The 25,856-nt window shown below is 48.0% G+C and overlaps 1 protein-coding gene and 1 non-coding gene across 3 annotated transcripts in view; one reads left to right on the top strand and one right to left on the bottom strand.

Moving 5' to 3' along the window:
* The first annotated feature begins 2,285 nt into the window (after positions 1–2,285).
* The window catches only part of BCL7C (BAF chromatin remodeling complex subunit BCL7C), a 33,660-nt gene continuing 10,089 nt past the window's right edge, over positions 2,286–25,856 (top strand). Inside the window, exons 1-6 of one of the 2 annotated variants that reach the window (XM_029219512.1) lie at positions 2,286–2,734; positions 3,282–3,360; positions 3,694–3,802; positions 3,896–4,057; positions 5,514–5,599; positions 6,153–6,348. In XM_029219512.1, coding sequence (XP_029075345.1) covers positions 2,643–2,734; positions 3,282–3,360; positions 3,694–3,802; positions 3,896–4,057; positions 5,514–5,599; positions 6,153–6,278 — 654 coding nt within the window. In that variant the 5' untranslated portion in view covers positions 2,286–2,642 and the 3' untranslated portion in view covers positions 6,279–6,348. Of the gene's footprint in view, positions 2,735–3,281; positions 3,361–3,693; positions 3,803–3,895; positions 4,058–5,513; positions 5,600–6,152; positions 6,349–25,856 lie in introns of those variants that run through there. The other variant, XM_029219513.1, reaches the window with a different exon arrangement.
* On the bottom strand, positions 19,436–19,508 carry TRNAK-UUU. The gene has a single exon. It is a non-coding gene; the product is annotated as a tRNA-Lys (tRNA).

Below are 25,856 nucleotides of genomic sequence, written 5' to 3'. Positions count from 1 at the left end.
TTTTCACACAGGAACAAACTTAAGAGACAGGTACAGGGAGTCATACCCACACGTCAAACCACTAACCTGATGCAGACAAATGCTGAACGGTCTGTACACACTTACTTATCCCCACAAATGGTTCCCAGGCACCCACACTCTCCTGAGCTCTGGGACCCAGAGATGATCCATTCTTGGTCTCTAGCCCCCTGAGGAGCTCACAGTCTGATGGGGAAATGATAGACAACAGCTTGTTATGGGGTTTGTGAATGAAGAAACTGGGAAGGAGACCTGTGTGTCTGTGAGTACATTGCCATGTGCAGACAACTGTCAGAATAAAGGAAGAAAGAGATGAACTGGCAGAGGGCACAGCAGGTGGGGCCATCACACACTTTTTTTTTTTGGAGGGGGGCTGCATTGGGTCTTCGTTGCTGTGCGCGGGCTTTCTCTAGTTGCGGTGAGCAGGGGCTACTCTTCGTTGCGGTACGCGGGCTTCTCATTGCGGTGGCGTCTCTTGCTGCGGAGCACAGGCTCTAGGCGCACGGGCTTCAGTAGTTGCAGCACGTGGGCTCTAGAATGCAGGCTCAATAGTTGTGGCGCATGGTATTAGTTGCTCCGCTGCATGTGGGAGTTTCCCAGACCAGGGCTCGAACCCGTGTCCCCTGCATTGGCAGGCAGATTCTTAACCACTCCGCCACCAGGGAAGTCACCATCACACATTTTTTTAACAGAAACTGTTGTTGGGTATTTACTATGTGCAAGGCACTGTTCTAAGTTATACAGGTATTAACTCACTCCCATGTTATAGCTGAGGAATTAGAAATAAGTGACTTGTCTAAGGTCACTGGACAAGAAGAGCTGGGATTTTACCCCAGCAGTTTGGATCCAGAAATGCTGTCATAACCACCTTTCTATACCTTAACCCCTTTGAACATAGTAACACCAAAACACACAGACACAATAGCCACACCCTTGAAACACATGCACACGTAACAACAGAAATTTAGAAGGTGGCATCTGCTGACAAACACAGCCTCAAACAAAATCAACCAAGACACACTCATTTTAAGTAAACTTTCCATTGAAGTAAAATATACAAAGGGAAAAGTACACACATCATAAGGGTACAGCCTGACGAATTTTCCAAGAGTAAATATGCCCTGGGAACCAGCACCAGATTAAGAAACAGAACATGACCAGTTCCCAGAGCCCCCTCTTAGCCCCTCCCAGTACCAAGGCTGACCACTATTCTGATTTCTCACAACATTAATCGGTTTCGTCTGTTTTTTTAAATTTTAAAATTTTTTAAAATTTTTGGCTGCGTTTGGTCTTCATTGCTGCGCCACGGGCTTTCTTTAGTTGCGATGAGCGGGGGCTACTCTTTGTTGCGGTGTGCAGGCTTCTCATTGCGGTGGCTTCTCCGTTTCGAAGCACCGGCTCCAGGGGCACAGGCTTGAGTAGTTGTGGCTCTTGGGCTCTATAGCGCAGGCTCAGCAGTTGTGGCACACAGGCTCAGTTGCTCCACAGCATGTGGGACCTTCCCCGACCAGGGCTCGAACCCGTGTCCCCTGAATTGACAGGCGGATTCTTAACCACTGCGCCACCAGGGAAGCCCGGTTTTGCCTGCTTTGAACTTTATATAAATGGAATCATACAGTGTGTAGTGCTGTATCTGACTTCTTTCATGAGACTTGTCCCAGTTGTTGGGGGTAGCAGGACATCACTCTCCTTGCTGTGTCCTCCATGGTTTGAACAGACTACAATCATTTTGCACTCCCCTGTTGATGGGTTGTTTCCAGTCTGAGGCTATTATGAATAGAGCTATGAACATTCCAGTACAGGCCCCTTGGTTCTGATACCCACGCATTTCTGTTGGGTGTTAACGACCTAGGAGTGGAACTGCTGGATCATAGAGTTTCACTCGAAAACCCGCCAGCTTTCCGAAGTGTCTCTACCAACTTACACTCCCCCAGAAATATGAGGGATCCAGTTGCTCTACTTCTTCGCCTCCACTTGGTAAGGTCCGTCATTCTCACTTTAGCCATTCTGGTGGGTGGAGCGTCAGTCATATTTGCAGTGTCTGGCACGTAACTGGCACTCAGTCAGTAGACTGTTGAATGAATGGGTAGTTGAACACTGTAGAACCAGAGAGCCTGGCGAGGGGGACACACACCCACGCACGCGCACACGCGCACACACACACCCCGTTCCAGGGACGACCCCACGCGCAGCGGTAGCACACAGGACACACAACCTCTCGCGCCCCCTGGCGCCCACGTGGTCTGAACGCAAGGCCGCAGCCCCACCGCGCGCGTCCAGTCGCCCAGCGGCCCCCAACCTGCCTCTCGGCGGCGGGCAGGGGGCGCTGCTCGTCCGGGTGCCCCGAGGGGGCGGGCCCGGTCGGGGAGGGGTCGGCCGGCTTCCAGGCCTGGGCTCTGGCCTCCCGCGCCGCCCGGCCGCTCCGGGGACGGGCCGGGGCGGGGCGCGGCGGCAGGAAGCGGGGCGGGGACTCGCGGAAACCTTGGGGAGCGAGGGAGGGCGCGGCCAACTCCCGGAGAGAAGACAGGCCGAGAGAGCGGCGCCCCGGCCTGGCGCCGAGCCTGAGCCAGCCGGACGGGAGGCGGCCCAACCGCGGGCTCGGCCTCGGCCCCAGCCCCGCCAGCATGGCCGGTCGGACCGTGCGGGCCGAGACCCGGAGCCGGGCCAAGGATGACATCAAGAAGGTGATGGCGACCATCGAGAAGGTCCGGAGATGGTGAGCGCTGCCCCGGGGCCAGGGACGGGACACGATGGGCCACTCCTCCCCCAGATACGTCTACCCCCCTTCGCCAGCTGTGGACCCCAGGTGTTAGGTGTGCCTCCCAGCTGCGCCCTGGATCTGCAGGGCTCTATCTTCCTTCTCCTGGCTACACCCTGGGGTCTACAAAGCGTGTTCCCCAGCCCTGCCCTCCCGAGGCTGGAGCCCCCATTTATGCCCCGCCCCCTGAAGCTTTGACACTCCTTTTGCAAGTATGCAGAGTGATCTTCATTGCTTTGGTCCCCAGCCCGGCCCATAGTCGCGCTCTCCACGTATATACCCCAGGGGTCTGCAGAGCCATGACCCCAAGTCACACTCTCTCTCTAGAGGCACCCCCCATCTATACCCTCGGGTCTGCAGGGTTTCTCTCTCTATGTCCCATTAGCAAAACTGCCCCTTCCCTCCGGCACCACCACCACCTCTACAGGTATCCCCAGATGTGTCCAGCTTCTGGGGTGGCTCTCTCCTCAGGCCTCTCTGACCCAGTCCCCCCACCGTCCCACAGGGAGAAGCGCTGGGTGACTGTGGGCGACACTTCCCTTCGTATCTTCAAGTGGGTGCCAGTGGTGGACCCCCAGGAGGAGGTGAGCAAGTTCTCCCACACCAGGCCCTTCCTCTGTGCAGCCTCAGGCAAGCCCCTCCCCACCCTGGCCTCCACCTCCAGTCCCCACTCAGACCTCAAATGCAGGAGCCTGGACAGATGTTAACAATTAGTAGCAACTCCGCCTCTTCCCCCTCTCCCCACACCAGACCCCGCTCACCCCACCCCAGTTCAAGACCTAACCCAGTGTGCACAGCCTGTCCCCTCATGCAGGGCCTTCTGCTTCTCTGTGCCTCAGTTTCCTTATTTGTACAGTGGGGGCTTTGCAAGTGCTAACTAGAAAGCTGACTCTGACCCTTAGCCCTCTAACCCCCAGGAGCGACGGAGGGCAGGTGGCGGGGCAGAGAGATCCCGAGGCCGGGAGCGGAGGGGCAGGGGCGCCAGTCCCCGAGCGGGTGGCCCTCTCATTCTGCTCGATCTCAATGGTATGTAGGGATGCTGAGATGTGGGGGGCTGTGTGGATTGAGGGAGGGGGCTGGAGGCCTCAGGCCCAACCCTTTTGGCTTTTGCTCCCACAGATGAGAACAGTAACCAGAGTTTCCATTCGGAAGGCTCCCTGCAAAAGGGCACTGATCCCAGCCCTGGGGGCACCCCCCAGCCCAGCCGCCCTGTGTCACCTGCTGGACCACCAGAAGGGGTCCCGGAGGATGCTCAGCCCCCACAGCTGGGCCAGGAGAGAGGTAGGACCAGGTGCCTCCCAGGAGCCCTCTCTTCTGAATCTTGTTCTCTCCAAGGTCGAAGCCACCAGCTTACCCCTCGACCTGCTCCCTCTCCTGTGTTGCCTCCTTGGGAGGCCTTCCCTGAGTCCTGTGGAAAGTCACCGCCCTTCCTCTAGGGACTATCTATCTCCTTCCCGTGGCTTCTTGGCATCTGTGGATAACTTAGCACTGTCTGAGGTTTTCATGTAAATTTAGCTTTTTACTAGTTAAGTATCTTTCTCTGCCACTCCCACCTCATGTCACTTCCTGAATGTTGGGCCCATATCAATCTTGTTCACCGCTGTATCCTCAGAACACCATGGAACACATAGTAGGTGCTTAATAAATATTTGCTAAGGAATAAGTAATCGTGATAATCGTAAGAGTGATTAATAATAAGTGATAATAACAGCTAATACTTATTGAGCTCTTACTGTGTGCCAGGCACCCTTCTAAGCACTTTCCATGTTTTATCTCATTTAATCCTTACAACAACCCTGTGAGGGTTATGATCTCCATTTATAGATGAGAAACTGAAACCCAGAGAGGTTCAGTAAGTTGCCCAAGCTCACACAGCCAGTGAGCCAGGATCTGGGGTATGAGTCCTCCTCAGCTCCTCTTTCTTCCCATAGAGTCAATCCCCTATCTGGTCAGATTCACCTCCCCAATGTGTCTGCCTTCCCAGGCTCTGTCATCTCTCTCACCCGCACCCAGCTCCAGCCTCCTGGGTCTCCTGTCTTCCAGTTGGACCCACACAGCTACCAGAGCACAAGGTTGACGAGGTCATTTTCCTGCTTCAAAGCCTTCAATGGCTGCCTGTGACCTTTGACTTCTCAGCCTGGCACTCCGGGCCCTTCGTGAACTGTCCCCTGCTGACCTCATTGTTCCCTTCCAAGAACACCATAGCTTGGGCCTGTGTTCTGTGTTGTCTAGATCATACCACACTCTTGTGTACCTTTACTAATAAAGAAACAATAATTGGCATTTATCGAGCGCTTCCTGTGTGCGGGGCCCTGTACTAATGGCTTTTCCTGTGTTATCTCATTTAATTCTTACAACAGTCTCACGTGGTAATTGCCGTAATCATCTCCATTTTACAGGTGGGAAAACAGGCTTAGAGCGATTAAGCCGCTTGCCCAGGGTCAGGATTCGAACCCAGGCAGTCCAACCCCAGAATCTGGGCTTGCCAAGCTTCTGTTCCCTCTGCCTGAAATGTACTCCAGCTCCCCATTTGTCTATCTGATCAAATCTACTCACCCGTCAAGATCCCACCTAAATGTCCTTCCTGTGTTTTCTTCCTGGGTTGCAGCCAGGTGACTGGCTCCCCACTCAGTGCTCCCACAGCCCGCGGGCTTATGTGATTGGTGTGTTTCCCTCTTGGTCTGTGCTGTGGTACAGAGCAGCTGTTCAGGGAACACCTGTTAATTTCATGTTCCAGATCCTGGGGGCATAACTGCGGGCGGCACCGATGAACCTCCAATGCTGACCAAGGAGGAGCCTGTTCCGGAATTGCTGGAGGCTGAGGTGAGAGTGGCCAGGAGGCTGGACTCCCAGGTCTTGGAGGGAATGGGGGCTCTGGGGTAGCCAAAGCCTTGGGGGCTGCACTCTTGAGGTCTGGGTGGGAAATGTAGACCTTGGACACAGCTAAAGGCTATAAGGCTGGGTTCTTGGGACTGAAAAGAAAAGGGTGTTTTAGAAACAAAATCCTGCGGGCTGGATTGGGGCTGATTTGAGACCATTAAAAGCCTGAAAAGATCATGGTGCACCTCCAAGTATTTTTTTTTTTTAATCCTAAGAATGTAATTAGCTTAAGAAAGTCCCCCACAAACTTCTGACGTTTCCCACAAGGACTACCGTGATACGTTTTCGAGAAATATCAAATATCAACTTCTTTCCCCCAAACGGTGTTGTTGTTGTTTCCGGCGCCCTACTTCATCTGCGTCCTGGGGCCCTGGCCCTGGGCTAGACTCCCGGGTCCGGGAGGGGAGTGGAGTGGAGGCTTTCGAGAAGGCATAGGCTAGGAGGCTGCACTCCTGGGTTTGGGTGGAGCTCATGCCTGTCCACCCTTCCTCTCCAGGCCCCTGAAGCTTACCCCGTCTTTGAGCCAGTGCCACCTGTCCCCGAGGCAGCCCAGGGTGATACAGAGGACTCGGAGGGCGCCCCCCCACTCAAGCGCATCTGCCCAAATGCCCCTGACCCCTGAGAAGCCGGCCTGCCTGTCCTGTCGCCCCAGGGGTCCCTTTGGCTTTTTACAAATAAAGACCCTTTTGTAATTTTGTGTCATGTCATTTCCCCGTCAGGGCTGGGGAGGGTCTTTGGAGACAGTTTTGTCTCACGCTCCATTTCTCAGATGGGGTCACTGAGGCTCTGAGAGGACCTGCCTGTAGTCACACCCTGAGTCAGACATGGAAGAGGGGTTTGAGCCAGGACCCTGCCTCCCCAGCACTCCCTCCACCCTGTGCTGTCCCCCTTACCTTTGACTTCAGCCCTTACCTTTCCTTCAGCCCTCCTGCTCTGGGAATCCCAGGACCCCTTTTCTTCCTGCTCAGCCCTACCCTGGGCCCAGCAATTACCAAAGCTCTGGGCAGCTAGGCCCGTGATTCCCATTCACACACAGGAACACAGAAGCCCAGAGGGACTTTGGGGCCTGGGATGACCCAACCCATTCCCTGCCCTCAGGAACCAAAGCATCGTTCCTCCCTGCCTCTGCTTAGCCATTCCTCCACTGGAGCCCCTGCCCACACTTCTGGTTGAACCTTGCTTGTCTTCAGCTCAGTCACTACCTTCTCCAGGAAGCCTTCCCCAGGCTCAGTGAGTTTCTCCCCTTCGGGCTCCTACAACCCCGTGTGCTCCTTTCCCTTTGTCTCAGCATTTATCAGGCTGTTTGGGGATGGTTGGTTTGTGTGTCTATCTCATCCACTAGGCTGTGGGCTCCTGAGAGCAGAGCTTGGTCCCAGCCTTGCCTAGCAGCACACTAGGCATAGAGCAGTCATAGCAATTGTTTGGTGAATGAATGAATTAATGAACGGGCTGAGGCTCTCCAGGAAGGCTTCTCTGAGTAGGTGGCACACAAGCATGACTCTGAGACATGTACCTCAGTGTGGTAGATCTGAAGTCAGAAGTCCTGGTTAAAGTCCTGGCTCTGTTACTCACTAGCTGTGTGGCTCTATGCTGGCTGTTTCCCCTCTCTGAGCCTTAGTTTGTTCATCTGAGCAATGGGGACAATAACTAGGCCTGATCTGCTGCAGTGGGAAACTTCAAATAATATAAGGGTACCTTCACTCTGTGCCTGCAAGAGAGCAAGAGTCAGGTGTATTAGCCCTATTTTTATTTTTATTTTTTTTCCCTATTTTTATTTTTAACAAAGGAAGAGACTGAGGTTCAGAGAAGACCAAATTGAAGCTTTAAAGAACTTTTTAAAATATTCAGGGTGTTTCCAGCAGCTTCAGTAGTAATATTTGATCCAGGCTGGCCAGGGGAGCCAGGTGTGCAGTGATGTGGTACATTCATTTCTTGTTGCTGCCTAACAAATTACCACAATTTTAGTGGCTTAAAACAATGCAAATGTATTATCTTAGCATTCTGGAGGTTAGAAGTCCAAAATTACTCTCAGTCGGTTAAAGTAAAAATGTCGACAGGGCTGGTTCCTTCCAGAGACTGTAGGGAAGAATCTGTTTGCCTGCTGTTTCCAGCTTCTGCAGACCACCTGCATCCCTTACGGCCCCTCCCTCCATCTTCAGATCCAGCAGCATAGCATCGTCCAAACTCCCTTTCTGTCTCTGCTTCCATTGTCACATCTGCTTCTCTGACTCTCCTGCCTCCCTCTATTAAAGACTTGTGATTACATTGGACCCACCTGCATAATCTAGGCTAATCTTCCCAGCTCAAGATTGTTAATTTCATCACATCGGCAGAATCTTATTTGCCATGTAAAGTAACATATTCACAGGTTCTGGGGATAAGGCCTGGACATCTTTGGAGGGCCATTATTCAGCCTCAGCACATGTGGTAAAAATCTCAGCCATTTCTAGGGTGTGTGGGTCATCTCGTTATTCCCCTGAATCACCTCATGCGGTGATGAGAGTGCTCCGTAAAATGTAAAGTGCTTTGTATGGATTAGTACAGTGTTAAGGCCCAGAATTCAGGCTCTGGGTTAGAATCTCAGCGTCACCATTCATTCACTGTGTGACCTTGAGCAAGTGACTTAACCTCTCTGTGCCTCAGTTTTCTCATCTGTACAATGGGGATAATAGTAACATCAGCCTGGTGAGATTATTGTGAGGATTAAATAAGGCAATACATGGAGAGAGAGTCCTTGGCTTGGTACATAGTAAGTGCTCAACAAATGGCAGCTGTTTTTCCTATTACCCCATTTTACAGATGAGGATATTAGGGGGTAGGGGTAGAGGCCAGAGACTCACCTGCCAGTGAGACTGGGGAGGAAGAGTCATTTCTGAGTAGGCTTGAAAGGCTGAAGTTTGAGTCTTCCCCATTCCTATCCCTCTCCTAGCCCAAGGCCCCAGTCCCCAGGCAGCTGTCCCTTAGCCCAAGCCTGCCCTCACCTTTTCTGTAGCCTACTCTGTAACCTGGTTTAAAAGCCACCTCTTCCATAGCCATATCCCTGACCATCACCTTGCCATGCCATCCCCTTCCGCTCCCCACATCCACACTCTCTTTTTGGAAATTCTTCACCCTTGGCTCTCAGGCCCTAGCCTCCAGTGCTCTCTTCCCCTATGTCACTCTCTCCTTTTCCCGATCCCTTAAATATCTCTCGCTCTGGCCTAGCTCTTTTCATGAACACTTTCCCTGCTAGGTCCCACCTACTCCTTGAATTAATGGTTCCCAAGTCTCTGCCTCCCAGTTCTGCCTCCTACCTCCAGGCTCAGAGAGCCAAATGCCTCACGACATCTCCACCGAGACGTCCCACAGATCCTCAGCCTAGCCCTTCTCCCCACCTGTTCCCAGCATCCCCTCTGGGATTCCCCAGAAATGGACCACAATCCCAGGAGTTGGCTAAGATGGGAGCACCCAGAAGTCAGAGTCAACATCCCATGAGTCACCCTGTCCCGTTAAGTCCTTGTCCTAAATAACCCTCCCACTTGCCCCTTTCTTTAGGGCCCCACTGTTTTGCTGGTAGGCACCAGTGAGTTTCCCTGCTTCGCTCTGGCCCATCAGCAATGCATTGTCCACCCAGCAGCTGGGCGGTCTCAGAAGCCCGAATCTGCCCATGATGCTGCCCGGGGTTAGAACCCTCCAGTCCCCTCATTACCTGCAGGATGGCACCACACTCCGCCTCTTCCTCCCATCCCTGCACAGCTACCCTTGGAACTGCCTATAATCACCCCCAGACACTTTGCTTTTTTCCTCACCTCTGCGGCTTTGCTCATGCTGTTTGCTCGGCCAGGAGTGCCCTTCTCGTCCCTCTTCATCTGGGAGATGGCTTCTTGTGTTTCAAACCTCACCTTCCTGGTGTGGTCTTCTCTCCTCTCCTCGTGCCCCCTGTCCCCTCTTCTGCCGTTTCCAGAGCATCAGGAATTCTCTTGTGATGGTCGATGTTGCCTTCGGTCTCCAGCACCAGACTGCAAGCTCCACGAAGGCAGGGGAATTCCTGTATTCATAACAACGTGTATTTATTGTGCACTTACTGTTTGCCGGGTACTGTTGTAGGCCCTGGGGATACAGCATAGACAAGATGGAAAAATATCCTTGCCTTCACGGAACTTAGCTTCAGTAAATCAGATTATATGTAGAAAGTTATAAGTACTGTGGAAAAAATAGAGTAAGGGAAGTGGGGAAAAAGCAGATTGCAATTTCAAATAGGGAGGTCAGGGGAGGCCTGACTGAGGAGACATTTGAGGAAAAGGTTGAAGGAAGTGAGGGAGAAAGCCTTGCACATATCTGGGGGAAATGCATTCCAGGAAGAGGGAACAGCCAGTGCAAAGGCCCTGAGGGGGCACATGCCTGGAAATGAGATCAGTGCCTCTGGAGCAGAGGGAGGAGGGAGAGAGTGGTGGGAAGTGAGGTCAGGTCAGCAAGGGCCTCAGCGGCAGGACAGGCACATAACCTGTCATTCAAACCTTGAGGATAAAAGAGGATGTATTAGTAATTATCCCCAGATAACAGGTGAAACGGGATAACCAGGATGTAAGGTTATCCTGCTTGGAGGCCATTGTCAGGACTTCGGCTTTTGTTCTGGGTGAGATGAAGAGCTATTGAAGGGGTCTGAGCAGAGGAGTAACATGATCAGACTTAGAGGGTTTTTTCCCTTAATATTTTATTATAGTTTTAAAGTTTACAGCAAAATTGGAAGAATTGTACAGGTAACACTGATGTACCTACCACCTAGATTCTATATAACATTTTACTGTTTGCTTTATCACATAGCCCTATCCATCCATCTAACAACCTTTCTTATTTTCTTGATACACTTCAAAATAAGTTGCAGACGGTGGTATACTTCCCTCTCTACACTTCGGCATGCACATTTTTCACTAGAGTCCAGTATTTATTTATAGGTTTTTCTTTTCCTGTAAAAAGAAAAACTATTCATATAGTATTCATATAGCAAAACTATTCATATAGCAAAATGCACAGGTGTTAACTGTGATCCAGTGAGTTTCAACAAATATATAATTTGCATGATGCAAGCCCTTATCAACTATATCACTATCCCCCCCCCGGAAAGTCTCCTGTTGCCCCTTCCCTGTCCCCAGCTCCCTAGAGACAGTGCTGTTCTGATTTTGGTTTTGATTAGGTTAACCTGTTGTTAAACTTCGCATGCATGGAATGTATGTGCTCCTTTGCATCCATGTCCTTTCACTCAGCATGTTTCTGAGAGTCATCCACACTGTTGCTTGGATCAGTAGTTTGTTCCTTTCTATCGCTGGGTTAGATGCCATAGACTTGTCTTTGACTAGGATTGCTCTGCTGGGTGGAGAGCAGATGGGTCCAAGTTCTCTGCCTGTTTCTGTTTCCCCACACAAGCCTGTCAGGCCTGGGGCTCAGAGCCCTGGATGAGTACATCCCAGGGAGATGGATAGCCTTTTCTCAGGGACCTTTCAAACCTCAGCTTCCTGTTGTGGTCTTCTCTCCTCTCCTCGCATCGGTCCCCCAGAAATCTGGGGAGACAGAACGATATCAGAGGTAGGATCTAGGGTGACCAAGCATTCTGGTTTGCCCAGGACTTTCCCCATGTTAGCCCTTCAAGTTCCATTCCCGGGAATCCCTCAGTTCTCGGCAAACTGGGATCCCACCACTGCCCCTAGGCTCTCAGGCCCTTTCTCACTCCAGACTACACTTCCTTCCTTCTAAGAATTGATTTTCCTTAAACTCCAAACTGGTCTGCTCCTCCCTTGCTCTAAAACTTCCCATGGCTCCCCATGGCTTTGCCTGGCAACCCAAAGGATATACTCAGCCTATGGCAGTGGTTCTCAAACTTTGCTGCATATTGGAACCACCTGGGAAATTTTGATGTCTGGCTTCTACCCCCAGACATTTTCATTGGTATAGGATGCGACTGGGGCATTGGCTCCACAGGTGACGCTCATATCCTGCAAAGTTTGGGACTCACTGGCCTATGGGTATGATTTGATTGGCTTACCTGGTGTTGAATGTGTTGCCAATACTTAAAATTAAGTGATTTCATACAAAAATCTGGCCTCCCGGCTACCTTTGACAAAGCAGAAGTTCTGAGACATTGAGTCTGCTACGAAGCATGGTCATTACCTAGGGGTGTGGGCGCTGGCTGCCCTTGGAGATGGAGCATGTGCTCTCCAGTCCCTAGAGTCCCCACCACCCCTCCACGTCTTGCTCTTCTCGTTCATGTTCATTTGCATGGCCTGCAGGCTAATGTCTGAGCTCTCCAGCCTGGTCCCCGCTCACCTCCTCAGCCTCTTCTTCCAGGATGCTCGCCTCGCTTCCTGCCTTCCTGCCACATGGGCCTCACGGTGCCCTTTCCCACCTGCCTTTGCCCATGCGGTTCTTGCGCCAAACTCCTTATCATGGCAGACCAGGCCCTGCTCAGTTGCTCAGCTTGGCCTCTGCCCTCCTCTCTCCCTCCTCCCCCCGAGCTCTCTACCATCTAACCCATGGAACTTCAAACACACCAAAGCTGGCCAAAGCTAGTTTCCATCTTAGCCCTTGCTGCTCCGTCTGCCTGGGAAACCCTTCCCTTCCTCCCTTCCTCTTTCTTCCTGGCTGATGCCTACTCATCTTTCAGGCCTTGGCTTAGATCTCACCTCCTTCAGGAAGGTCCCGTGATCCTCAAACTAGGTCACGTTCTGGGTTAGTCACCGTACTTCCTCTTTCACTTGACGTGTCAATTTCCCCTGCTAGAGTAAGGCCACGTTGTTCATCTCTGTTGCAGGGCCTCCTGTAGTGACTGGTAAGTAGTAGGCGTTTGTTAGTGATAAATGAATGAAAGACCACCTCCCTTTCTCCACTGGCAAATCCTACTCCTTTTCCTGTTACATTTCTACTATAGCATTCAGCTCTCTGTTCTCCTGGAGACCCAAAACCTCACTGAGGTCAGGTGATCCACTGAGTTTTAGCTCAGGTCCTTCTCACAGTGGGCTGAGTGGGTCCCCAAACCCATCCTGTGGTGTTTGTCCAGTTTCAGAAGGTGTATCTGGAATAGGCATACTCAGCAACGGGTAAACTCCCCACATCCGTTGAAGCCAGGGCTGTGACTGGTTGGTGACCCCCAGGTCCCCACACAGGGCAAGTGAAAGGGCAGAGCACAATAACTTACTTTCCATTCCCTTATATTCGTCTGTTGGCAATGGCTCTTCTGCCTGTCCCCTCCTTTGTTCCTCCAGTCAGCTCTGGGGTGCAACTGTGGTGTAGTGAGGGGTCAGGATGCAGAATAGGAATGGAGGTATTCCAGATTCAATTGATTTGTACTAACTGTGTGATCTTGGGAAAGTCATTTCCCTGTCTAGACCTTAGTTGCCTCATCTGAAACATGAAGCCAATATTATCTTTTCCATATACAGTAAGTCTCCTACATATGAACCTTCAAGTTGTGAACTTTCAAAGATGCGAATTGCGTTCGCACGTCCAGTCACGTAAATTAGTTCACGTGTCTGGCGTACATTGTCACCTGTGTGCATCCTCTACAAGTGGTTGTGTTTTTGTGCACTTTACTGTACAGTATTGTATAGGGTACAGTATCTTTATTTCAAGCCCAGGATGTCTGGAAGCAAGTGTAAAAGCAGTGGTGTTGTAGCTGGTACTGCTAAGAAGCGCCAAGCTATAATGATGGAAACAAAAGTGAAAATAGGGCTTCCCTGGTGGCGCAGTGGTTGAGAGTCCGCCTGCCGATGCAGGGGACACGGGTTCGTGCCCCGGTCCGGGAAGATCCCACATGCCGCGGAGCGGCCGGGCCCGTGAGCCATGGCCGCTGAGCCTGCGCGTCCGGAGCCTGTGCTCCGCAAAGGGCGAGGCCACAGCAGTGAGAGGCCCGCGTACTGCAAAAAAAAAAAAAAATTGAGAGAGTGAAGCGAGGTGAAAAGATGGTAGATGTCACTCGTTCTTATAGCATGAATCGTTCAACCATCAGCACAATTCTAAAGAACAAGGACAAGATCACGGAACATGTGAAGTCTGCTGTGCCGAAGATGTCGACAATAGTATCGAAGAAGCGTGGAAAAGTGATGGAGGAGATGGAGAAACTTCTCAGAGTGTGGGTGCAGAATCAGCATCAGCGTCGAGTCCCGCTCAGCTTAATGCTGATTCAAGAGAAAGCTAAAACCCTTTATGAAGACTCAAAGAAGAAACACAGCGAAGAATCAGAGGGTGCATTGTTTAATGCCGGCTGGCTTCATCGGTTCCAGGCTAGAGCCAACCTTCAAAACGTAAAAGGAAGTGGTGAGGCAGCGAGTGCAGATACGGTAGCTGCCCGGGAGTTTCCTGAAACACTTCAAGCAATCATTGATGAAGGCACGTACTGTACTAATGAAGACCTGATGGAATTGGAGGCCCAGAGGAAGGACGAAGAGAGACAAGAGGAAGAAGAGATAACTGAAGAACCGAAGAGATTCACGATGCAGGAGATGGCAAGGGGATTTTCTTTATTTGAGGAGGCACTGTTAGTTTTTGAGGCACAGGACCTGAACGTAGAACAGTACACGAAGGTTGCAGCAGCCGTTCAGCATGCAATCCAGTGCTACCATGTCATCTACAACAAGGAAAAAAGAGCTACTACCCAGACATCCCTGGATCGTTTTTTCAAGAGGGTTGATATAATTGAATCCAGCAAGGAACCAGAACCTGTGCCATCAACATTAGGCGTGAGTGAAATTGAAGCTTGCCCTCCATCTCCTATTGCTGACGATCCTTCAGCTCTACCATCTCCCACCTCTTCTCCCTCCTCCAGTCAGTATCTCTTCTTGCCTGTTCACTTGATACCAGCCCCTGTATGCCAGCTGTTGTAGTGCACTGCTGTACTTTTCAAGGTACTGTACTGTAAAATTGTTTTATTTTTTGTGTTTGTTTGTTATGTATTATTTGTGTGAAAAGTATTATTAACCTATTACAGTACAGTACTATATAGCCAATTGTGTTAGTTGGGGTACCTAGGCTAGCTTTGTTGGACATAGGAACAAATTGGACTTAGGAACATGCTCTCGGAATGGAACTGGTTTGTATTTAGGGGATATATATATATATATATTTTAAATCTTTTCCTCATCTATCTTTGACCCGTGTCAGGAGCAGAGTGAACCAAGTGCAGATCACGCACGGAGAAGCTGTATGTAAACCAAATTTTTGTGAAGCGAATACTTCCAATCTTTAATTTTTAAAATCACCGGTAGGACTACAGGCACTCTGGGAAATGCAGTGCTAAAGAAACGAAAGTAAAAGTCTGTTGTAATCGATTATAACCCCAGCTGAGGTTTTACTGTATCTATTGTAAGATATTGTGAGGGAGCCAGAGAGGGTCGGTTGGGATCAATGAAAACAGCCCTAAATGGGGCGCCAGGGCTCTGTTTCAGCTGCCGTGTGACTTCAGTCACCTTGTCTGTAAAATTGGACCCACAGACCCGGCTCCCCTTCCTGCCTTTGGTGAAGGTTCCTGGAAACAAAGGAGGGCAGTGCGCCTCGGAAACGGCCGAGCGCGGGGAGGGCGTCCCGCGGCGAATCAAGCGTTAAGGGCACCGAGCGCCCAGCTCGGGTCCTAGAGAGGCCGCGGCGGACTTCCGGTGCGGGCGCTCCGGACAAGATTTTTCCCAGGGCTGCGGGGCGCGAGCAGGGGGTTGTGCCGCCGAGGTTGTGTTTGCTCTACAGCAGCAGATCAGGGTCACCTAGGCCGGGACCTGCGGACGTGTCCCCTTCCCCCGAGTTCCTGACCAGCATTTTTGACCGTGGGCAGCATCTGGACCCTCTGGGCCTTTGTCTCCCCGGCTGTAATGCCGGCGTGAGGATCCCGGGACTAGCCGATCACAGTCGGCTTCTTTTATTTACTTGCCCCTGGGAATCCACTGTCTCCCCATTATACAGTCCAGGAAACCGAGGCCCAGCAAGAGAATGTGACTTTGGAATGGCAAAGACAAGCTTTCCCACCAGTGTATCTAGTCCGGACAGAGGCACAGTTCAAAACCACATCCCTTGATTCCTAGCGCTGCTGCTCCGAGAGTTTAAGGACATTTATGATGAGAGCCACTATTGAGAGCTTACTCTGTGTCAGGAGTGGTGCATACATACCTCGGGAGATGTCCACATTTTGCAAGTAAGAAAAGTGAGGTTCAGGGCGATTTTCTCCACAGTCATGATGCAGGACAGTGGGTGAGTAGCGAGGGTTACAAACCAGGTTTGTGCGACTTGACTGGCAGGTCTGCTTGGGGGAATATTAGCTAACATTGAGTGCTTATGACTGAATCCTTTCATAAGGGGGCAAAAGCTTACCACAGGGAGATGATGGGGAGCGGGGGATGCTCACCGACCTGGTTAAGTTAAATAATAGTGGTCCTGGTTCAGGTATCTTTGCATCCTTTCATTTACCTCAAGGAGAAAAAAAATAAGATTTAACCGTTTTCTCTTTTTACTAACAACTTTTATTGAGAGATCATTCATATACCGTACAATTCACCCATTTAACGTGTACAATCTAGTGGTTCTTTAAGTATATTCAAAGAGTTGTGCAGCTATCACCACAGTCAACTTTAGAACATTTTCATCACCCTCAAACCATACCCATTAGCAGTCATCCCCATTCTCCTCCAGCCCTAGACTATCACTAATCTACTTTCTGTCTCTGTAGACTTGCCTATTCTGGACATTTCATATACAGCCATAAGTGGCCTTTTATGACTGAGATAATCTCTTTTAAACAAAGTCCAGGCCTTGAGCTCAGAGCTTTGGCCTATAACCGTCGCAAGCGAGAATTGAATACCATCGTTTTGATTTTGTTGTATTTATTTTTTACCATTCTAGGGTAAGTGATAGGTACTTCCTGTTTATGGTAGTGATATAAAGTTTCCTTCTTGAATAAATGTTTTTCCATTTTAAAAGTTGATATTTTTAAAGGACAAGATTAAGCAAATAGTAGAGATGGTGTACAGGTGTCTGAAGGCTGGGAACATGGGATGTGAATGAAGTTTTGAAAACACTAGGTTGTCTGATTTGAGGCTTTACAGGACATAGTTGGAAAACCACCCTATTATTCCAATTCAATCTCCTAACAGTTCGTAAGAGGAAGTGCATCATTTTACTGATGAAGACACAGGTATAGGGACTTTGCTGGTGGTGCAGTGGTTAAGACTCTGCACTCCCAATGCAGGGGCCCTGGGTTCAATCCATGGTCAGGGAACTAGATTCCACATGCATGCTGCAACTAAGAGTTCGCATACCACAACTAAGAAGCCTGCGTACTGCAACTAAGGAGCCAGCGAGCCACAACTAAGGATCCTGCGAGCCGCAACTGAGGAGCCCACCTGCTGCAACTATAAGGAGCCCACATGCCACAACTAAGGATCCCTCAAGTCACAACTAAGGACCCTGTGAGCTGCAACTAAGGAGGCCACCTGCCGCAACTAAGACCCAGCGCAACCAAATAAATTTAAAAAAAAAAAAGAAAAAGGAACAGGTATAGAAAAGTTAACTATGGTAACTTGTCCAAGGTCACACAGCTAGTGACGGAACCTAGACTTAACCTAAGGTCTCTTTAATTCCAAAGACTACCTATTAACCAAGTTTGACCAAAACATGTGGGAACCAGGCTGGTTGTTTTGGGTATCCCTTCAAACAAATAATCAAATATTTTTTTTAAAAACAATGCAATTTGTGACTCTAAGCAGAGATTCCATCTCAGGCACTGTTGGGGCTTTCTTCCTCTCTCAAGGGCACACCAGAATCCAAGAAGTGTTGCCTGGATAACTAGGGGTGTGTGTATGTGTGTGTGTGTTGGTGCCAGGGAGGGTCTAATCCCTTGTTCATCTTGGCTGCTGTTGGCATCGCTGTCCAAGGGACAGTGGTCCTTTAAAGTCCATGGCTTCTGCCCCATACCACATGCAAGGCACCGGAATCTAGGGCTGCCTGAGGCTCCTTGTATGTAGGATCCCATGATTCCTGGAATATCAGGCAGCCACCTACTCCTAGGACTGGCTAGTTTCATGGAGCACAGCCTTGGGGCATGTGCCAGGACTCCCTCTCTCCCCTTCCAGGCCTGGGGACTTTTCCATCCCTTGTCATCACCTCCCCCAAGACCCTCTGCCTCCCACCCTCCTACCCTTCTTAATACACTTCATATTCTTTCACTGTTGGCTTTAATAGCACATTAAACTCAGAGCCCATTTCCATTTAAACTAGTTTTCTTTTCCTCGAGGGCAAAGAAAGGAGGGAGCTTAATTTTTAAATCTTAACTTTAAAAATGTAGCATACAGAAGACAAACATACTTGGTCCTCCCCTCACATAGCTGTGCAATTCAGCTTGGACCCAAACTTGAAGTTAATCACACCTATCCTCCTTCAAAGGCAATTAGGGTCCATTGTTACTCAACTTGAGTGAGAATCTCAACCCTCACTCCAAGCAGTTTAGATCTAAGAATAATTTGGGGCCATATAGAACCAAATAGCTAACCCTGAGCCAGGTAATACTCTAAGAAACTACATGCATAACCTCACAAAAATCATTTCAACAACTCTGTGAGATAAGTATTATTATTGTGTCCATTTTACAGATGGGAAAACTGAGGCACGGAGAAGTTAAGTCACTTGTCTAAGGTCCCCCAGTCAGTAAATAGTAGAGGCAGATGTGAGTCCATGTAGTCTGATTGGAGAGCGTGTGATCTTGAACACAGAGCACAGACTCTGAAGTCAGACTATTTCCTCCATCATCTACAGCAAAATTTTAGTGTTCCCTATTCTTCGCAACTTTCTAATGAAAGCAGGCTTTTTCCTTTTTTTAATTTTTCTTTATTTATTTTTGGCTGCGTTGGGTCTTCGTTGCTTTGCACGGGCTTTCTCTAGTTGCGGTGAGCGGGGGCTACTCTTGGTTGCAGTGCACGGGATTCTCACTGCGGTGGCTTCTCTTGTTGCAGAGCACGGGCTCTAGGCGCGCAGGCTTCAGTAGTTGTGGCACGCGGGCTCAGTAGTTGTGGCGCATGGGCGTAGTTGCTCCGCAGCATGTGGGATCTTCCCAGACCAGGGCTCGAACCCACGACCCCTGCACTGGCAGGTGGATTTTTAACCACTGCGCCACCAGGGAAGTACGAAAGCAGGCTGGTTTTTTTTTTTTTTTCCTTTTTTTTTTCAATTTCAAAATTAAACTCAAAGACCACTGTAAAGAGAGTGTTCCTGTAAAGAAAGGAGTCTCACAGTCTGCTCTAAGGAGACATTTTCTGCCACGGCTTTCAGAGCAGCAAGTGGGCTGAGGGGCTTGGAGTTTGGGGGAAAGGAGATGGGGATCCTTGAACCTTGTGGGGAGCAAGGACATGATGATAACAGTGGCTCCCATTGACTGGGTCTTCCTAACATGCCAGGCCCTAGGTTAAGTGCTAGATAGATGGGTATATGTAATGTGTATGTTTACATGAGACACACACTAGAGGTCAAGTTTTTATCCACCGCCCTACTCTACACTTCTAGATTTTTAGAGGGGAGTTTTTTTAGAGATCACTTCATACCTCCTAATTTATAGGTGAGGAATCATTTCGGTTCATTCCTCAACAGCCATGGAAGTTCTGTTCTATGCTGGGCCCCATGCTGAGCTCTTAGGAAAGACAGAAAAGAACAATTCAAGGTGTTAGCAATAGGAATCTCTGGGTGGTAGGAATATAGTGTTACTCTTATTTTTTCTTATCTGTATTTCTGTACTTTCTTTCTTTCTTTCTTGGCCATGCCGTGTGGCTTGTGGGATCTTAGTTCCCTGACCAGGGATCGAACCTGGGCCCTCGGCAGTAAAAGTGCAGAGTCCTAACCACTGGACCACCAGGGAATTCCCTGTATTTTCTTTTTCATAATAAAATAAAAATAAGTTCCCCCCCCATTATGCCCCTACATGTACCGTACTCTTTCTCCAGTTTAAATGATTACACACCTCAAAACCCCATGGTGGGAGAAATTCCAGTTAAGGAATTCAAGACCTTGTACTAGAGAGGTGTCCTCCTAATTCACATGGCAGCTGCAGCTGCAATCCCATCTGAGCAAATGTCATGACACTTCACTTTCCTCCTCTCAAATCCCCAATGGGCCCAGGAATTGGCATCTGAACCCAATTTTCCATAACAGTGATTCTCAGTGGGGCCTGAGCATTCAGAAAAGCATAGGGCAGATTTGATTGTCATAATTTCTGAGGCCGCTACAGGCATGCAGTTAGCAGGGCCGAGGGACAGTGGTCATCCTGTAACTCACCAGGCAGCGTCCACAGCAAAGGTCATGCCCAGAACGCCAGTGGACTCCTGTAGGCTGGCCTGGTGGCCTGGGGGGTGTTTGGGCCTGGAAATACTGCCCGACTGGATCATGCCTACCCAGCTGATCAGATGTAACCTCTTGGGAAGTTTGAAAGCCAGACCCAGAAACAGTGAACTGAAACAGCAGGGGCCATGAGAGCCCATACCAGGAGTCTGGTGGGGTCACTGTGCTGGGAGTGAATGTGCCACTTCTAAGGAACAAGGACGTTCCAGGGACCCCATGACTTCCGTGGGTCTCAAAGGGCATGACCAATGTCCCAGGTGTCTGTGAGGCTCCACCATAAATGCTCAGCAGCTACATGGGATATATAAACCTATGAAAAATCCTACACATTTTTTTCTTTTACTGAAAGTTATTGAATAGGCATAGAGTGGCATTTTAAATATTTTTAAACTACTTCCTCTATTAATGGATATTCTATATACCCTTCCTTATTTTCTTGAAATGTTTTAGGATTCATTCTTTCTGTGGGTTATTTTGGGATAGGTAGCATGCCCTCTGAGAGGGATATTCTTCTATGGAATGTTTGTTGCCTTTTTAATTTTTACAGCTCCAGTTCCCGAGGTCATAACAAGGAATGATTTGAAATTTGTATGAACTGGATCTGAAATCCTCAGAGTTGCCTATAAGTTGAACAGAAAGAAGTAAATTCACATATTTAAGTGTTTGGATAAGTAGACTTTGTGACTGGGGAAGTATTATACCCCTGAACAACACCTAGCTAAATATTTTGTTCAATATATAATTTTTGTTAATTAAAATAATTAACGTTATAGGCTCAGAGAGGGAAAGCAATTGGCTTAGAGTCACACAGCAAGTTAGTGCAAAGCTAGAACTACAACTTTGCTTCCTTATCTTGAAGCTCAGTGCTCTTTCCATTCGTTCTCTCCCCATGACTGTTGACTCACAAAGCTATGGGCAAGGAGGAAGTTTGGCTTAAGAGTGAAGCTGGGGGAATTCCCTGGCAATCCAGTAGTTAGGACTCTGCACTTTCAGTGCCGAGGGCCTGGGTTCAATCTCTGGTCCGGGAACTAAGAACCACGCAAGGCACGCAATGTGGCCAAAAATATATATAAGATAAAATTTTAAAAAGAGTGAAGCTGAAAAGAAAAGGAAGATGAAGTAGAGGTCATAACAGGAAGGCAAACATCTTAAGGCTTTTTTTTTGTTGTTGTATCAGTATTCTATTGTTGTAGCAAATTACCACATATTTGGTGGCTTAAAATAACATAGATTTATTATCTTACAGTGTTGGAGGTCAGAAGTCCAACATGGGTCTCACTGGGCTAAAATCAAGGGGTAGGGAGTGCTGTGTTCCTTCCAAGGCTCTAGAGGAGGATCCGTTTCCTCACCTTTTCCTGCTTCCGGAGGAACTCCATAGTCCTTGGCTTGTGGTCCCCTTCCCCCTTCTTCAGAGCAGCAATGTTGCATCTCTCTGACCATTCTTCCACAGTTACGTCTCCCTCTGACCATAACCAGAAAAGGTTTTCCAATTTTAAGGACTCGTATGATTACACTGGCCACCTGGATTATCCCGGATAATGTCCCTGTCTCAAGGACTTCAGTTTAATCACATCTGCAGAGTCCCTTCTGCCATGTAAAGTAACAGATTCAGAGGTTCTGGGGATTAGGATGTGGACATTTTAGGACATTAGACAAAGGCCATTATTCTCCCTATCACAGTTATGAAATATCATAAATAGACATTCATAGAGAAATAGCTTAACATGATATTATAGAACAAAATACCCTCATAACCACCACCCAGAACCAGAAATAAACATTGCCAGAATCTTGGCAAGAACTCTTCCCTCAATCTTGTTGTTTTGGTTGCATTTGCCTGAAAATTTTTGTCCATTTATCTGAAACATTTTTGTCACTTTATGTGTTTCCTATAAATTGCTTATAGCTAGATTTTAAAGTCATTTAGTTTCTGCCTTATAATAGGTTAATCAGTCTGTTCATATTTATTGTAATAAACAATATACTTTTTTCTTTCTACCTTATTTTACATTTACTATTTATTTTTCATTAATGTTTTCCTGTTTGCTTTTTTTTTTTAACTTTTGTTGACTTGGTCAAGTTTCTATTTATTGCCATCCACCCTGCCCTTTATTAAGCCGCTAGTGTTTATCTTTTCTTTCCTAGCAATCACAATTATTCTTAAATTGTTGTATCAGTACATGGTAATAATCCTACTCCTTCACCAAAATGTTTTACTTGCCCATTCCCACACAATCTCCTGAAAGATGATACCTTTAGAATGCTGTTGACTTCCCCACTCTCCCTACTCCTGGAGTTTTACTAAGATAGTTTACAGGGTTTTTTTTTTTTTGTTCTAATCTATTATTAGGTTTTCCATTAAAGTTCATGACTTCTGCAAAAGAATCCTTACTTAACACCTAAAGCACAAATTCCCAGTCTATCTCCTACCATTTAAACCGAACTATATATATCGCAAGGTTCGTTGCTCACCTCTGCTACCCCATCTCTTCCTCTTGCATTATCATGAGCTCTCAATCACTCTTGAGAGAATTTCTTGAGCACTTCCCTCAGATAGGCATGCACATGATCCATGCACTGAATCTTGTAGGCTAGCAGATGTCTTTCTTTTGCCCTGGTTGAGAAGTGACACGATGACTTGCTTTGATTTTTGGGTTACATTCCTTTTCTCTTAGCAGTCTGTATTCTACTGTCTCCTAGCTCATAGGATTGCAGATGGGTGGTCTTAAACTAGTCTGACTAGGTTATAAGTAACCTAGTCTTTCTATCTGGAAGCTTGCAAATTGTAGTGGTTGTTGTTGTTGTTTTCTACCTCTGGAATTTAGGAATTTCATCAGGATATGTCTAGATGTTTATCTTCATTCATGTCAGCCCTTTAATCTTCAGACTCACATTTCCCTCTCCACCTGTTACTTTTCTCTCCTTTGGGGACTCCTATTATTTGTGTGTTAAGTCTTCTGGATCTGTCCTTCAAATTTACATTTAATGGTATGATTTCTTTTCCCTTGTATTTTTGATGTGTTGTAAGATTTCTTCCAGTATCTTTGAGTCTCTCATTACTGACTGTGCCAATTACCAAGTATGTCTATTTTAATGATAAATTCAGGCATTGAAGAAATAACCACAGAATGGGTCTATGGGCCACCTAGGCCCACTGAATTGGCCTGGAGTTAAGATTCCATCTATCGCCTGGCTGCTGTAAGCATTTACTTTGACTGGTGGATCACAGTGGCATTTTGGGTCCCTAGGAATGTGTCCATTAGAGCCAATGTCTAATAACCCATGAAGGGTCTGGATAGTTCCTTTTACCCAGTGCACACCCTAGTAAAACGGCCACAGGTCCCTTTGGGGAAGGCTTAGGGAAAGACTTACGATGAATACTTGCAGCGATGGTACAAGGTCCTTCCTCAAGGAGACTTAGCACCACCCTCAGATAAGCGGCTCTAGGTCTGTGATTGACTTGGGTCTGCGAACTAGTGACAGGCTATGATTCTCCACTGTGACAACTCAAATCAGAACTTTGGCTACCAGACCTAGGGTTTCTCCTGTAGATCAAGCAGAAGAGAAACACTTCCAGAATGGTGGAGTGAGGACCTCTGAAAATTCACTCCTTCACAAAGACAAGAAGAACTCTGGCTAAAATGGTCAAAATAAGCTTTTTCAGAACTCTGAAAATTAACCAAAGCCTAGCTACAACCCAAGGAGCATTTACTCCAGAAAAACAGCTGTGCCCTAGTGAGAACAGTGAACTTTGTGCAGTTTTAACTTGCCTTAGTCCCATTCTCCTCTTCACAGGTTCACAGAAACCTTGAAAACTAAAAGCCTCACAACTAAAGGAATTGTGAAAACCAGTGCTTAGTAGCCACAGGAGGGGGAACAGGTTTGAATCTTCATAACAGCTCCATTCCCAGAGAAGTATCTCTGTTTGGTAGCTCTCTGAAAAGCTCTATTCTCAGAGTTTGTCTTTATTTGACCCGACTCAGAACTCTCCCTGTGCTACAGCCATATCCCTAGGGATATGTTGAAACATCCCTAGTTTAAAACAATCAGTGGCCACTGTTTAATATCACAGCAGCCTGAGATGGTGATACCAGTTTTGGGGTAACGAGAGGCTGGACCTCAATCCCTGGTTGGGGAACTAAGATCCCACAAACTGTGCAGCACAGCCAAAAAATTAAAAAATAAAAACTTAAAAAAAAAAAGAGACTAGTGACTTCCCTGGTGGCACAGTGGTTAAGGCTCTGCGTTCCCAATGCAGGGGGCCCAGGTTCCATCCCTGGTCAGGGAACTAGATCCCACGTGCATGCTGCAACTAAGAGTTCGTGTGCCACAACTAAGGAGCCCACATGCCGCAACTCCCTAAGGAGCCTACCTACTGCAACTAAGACCCGGTGCAACCAACTAAAAAAAAAAAAATTAAAAAAAAAAAAAAAAAAAAAGGCTGGACCAAAAAAAACACAAAAAAACTTAAAAGGAAAAACTAGGGAATGAAATATCCATAGAGGGCTTTGAAAAGCCGTGACACATTCCTGGGAATCCCTATAAGGTCACAAGCATGAGTAGGGCTGTATGCACTCAGGAAAGACCTGAGAAGACCCTAAGCTCTTACCTCTCGCTGACCTTGATGCTCTGTGCAAGCAGGAAGTGGAAGTTAAAGCAGTGTTGTGCGCACACACACACACACAGAGCCCCTCAGAAAAGGCTAGGAAATTTATTGGTTGAAGGCATTAGAGGAAATCTCTGTCCAATCGTTAGCTGACCACTAAGCAAGCTAATCGAGCACAGGCTTCAGTCGCCATGCACAAAGAATGCAGTCTTTACAGAATTCATCTAGGCAAGTTCGTAAACAGCAGCAACAACAACAACAAAGCCTGAGGAGGGGTGGAATCAGATTTTTGGAGTTGCCACCTTATAATATTTAAGATGTCACTGTCAATAAAAAAAATTACGAGACATGCAAAGAAACAGGAAAGTATGGCCCATACAAAGGAAAAAAAGGAGTCAAAAGAAACTGTCCCTGAGGAAGTTATCAGACAAAGTCTTTAAATCAGCTATTATAAATATATTCAAAGAACTAAAGGAAACCATGCCTAAAGAATCAAAAGGAAGTGCGGGAATGATGTCTCACCAAACAGAGACTATTAATAAGCATATAGAAAGATTATATTTATATTAAAAATGTGCAGGTATGTATGTGTATACACATGCATACATATATATATATCTCAAATAGAAATAGAAATTCTGGAGCTCAACAGTACAAAAGTACAATTGAAAGATTCACTAACAGGGCTCAATAGAGGATTTGACTTGGCAGAAGAAAGAATCAACACACTTGAAGACAGGTCAATTGCGATTACTCAGTCTGAGGAATAGAAAGAAAAAAGAATGAAGAAAAAGGAATGGAGCCCCCAGACACCTGTGGGATACCATCAGATGTACTAATATACATATAATGAGAGTCCCAGATGGAGAGAAGAGAAAGGGGCAGAAAGAGTATTTGGGGACTTCCCTGGTGGTGCAGTGGTTAAGAATCTGCCTGCCAATGCAGGGGACACGGGTTTGAGCCCTGCCCCAGGGAGATCCCATATGCCACGGAACAACTAAGCCTGCACACCACAACTACTGAGCCTGCGCTCAGAGCCCACAAGCCACAACTACTGAAGCTTGTGCGCTCTAGGGCCCGCGTGCTGCAACTCCTGAGCCCACGTGCTGCAACTACTGAAGTCCTCGCACCTAGAGCCCATGCTCTGCAATGAGAAGCCACCACAATGAGAAGCCCACGCACCACAACTACGAGTAGCCCCTGCTCACTGCAACTAGAGAAAGCCCACATGCAGCAACCAAGACCCAAACGCAGCCAAAAGAA

This window comes from Monodon monoceros, unplaced genomic scaffold (assembly GCF_005190385.1).
Source record: "Monodon monoceros isolate NGI ecotype Baffin Bay Population unplaced genomic scaffold, NGI_Narwhal_1 Super_Scaffold_13, whole genome shotgun sequence".
In the NCBI taxonomy this organism is placed as follows: Eukaryota; Metazoa; Chordata; class Mammalia; order Artiodactyla; family Monodontidae; genus Monodon; species Monodon monoceros.
The sequence above is the reverse complement of the archived record's forward strand: the minus strand, read 5'-3'. Positions and strand labels throughout refer to the sequence as shown.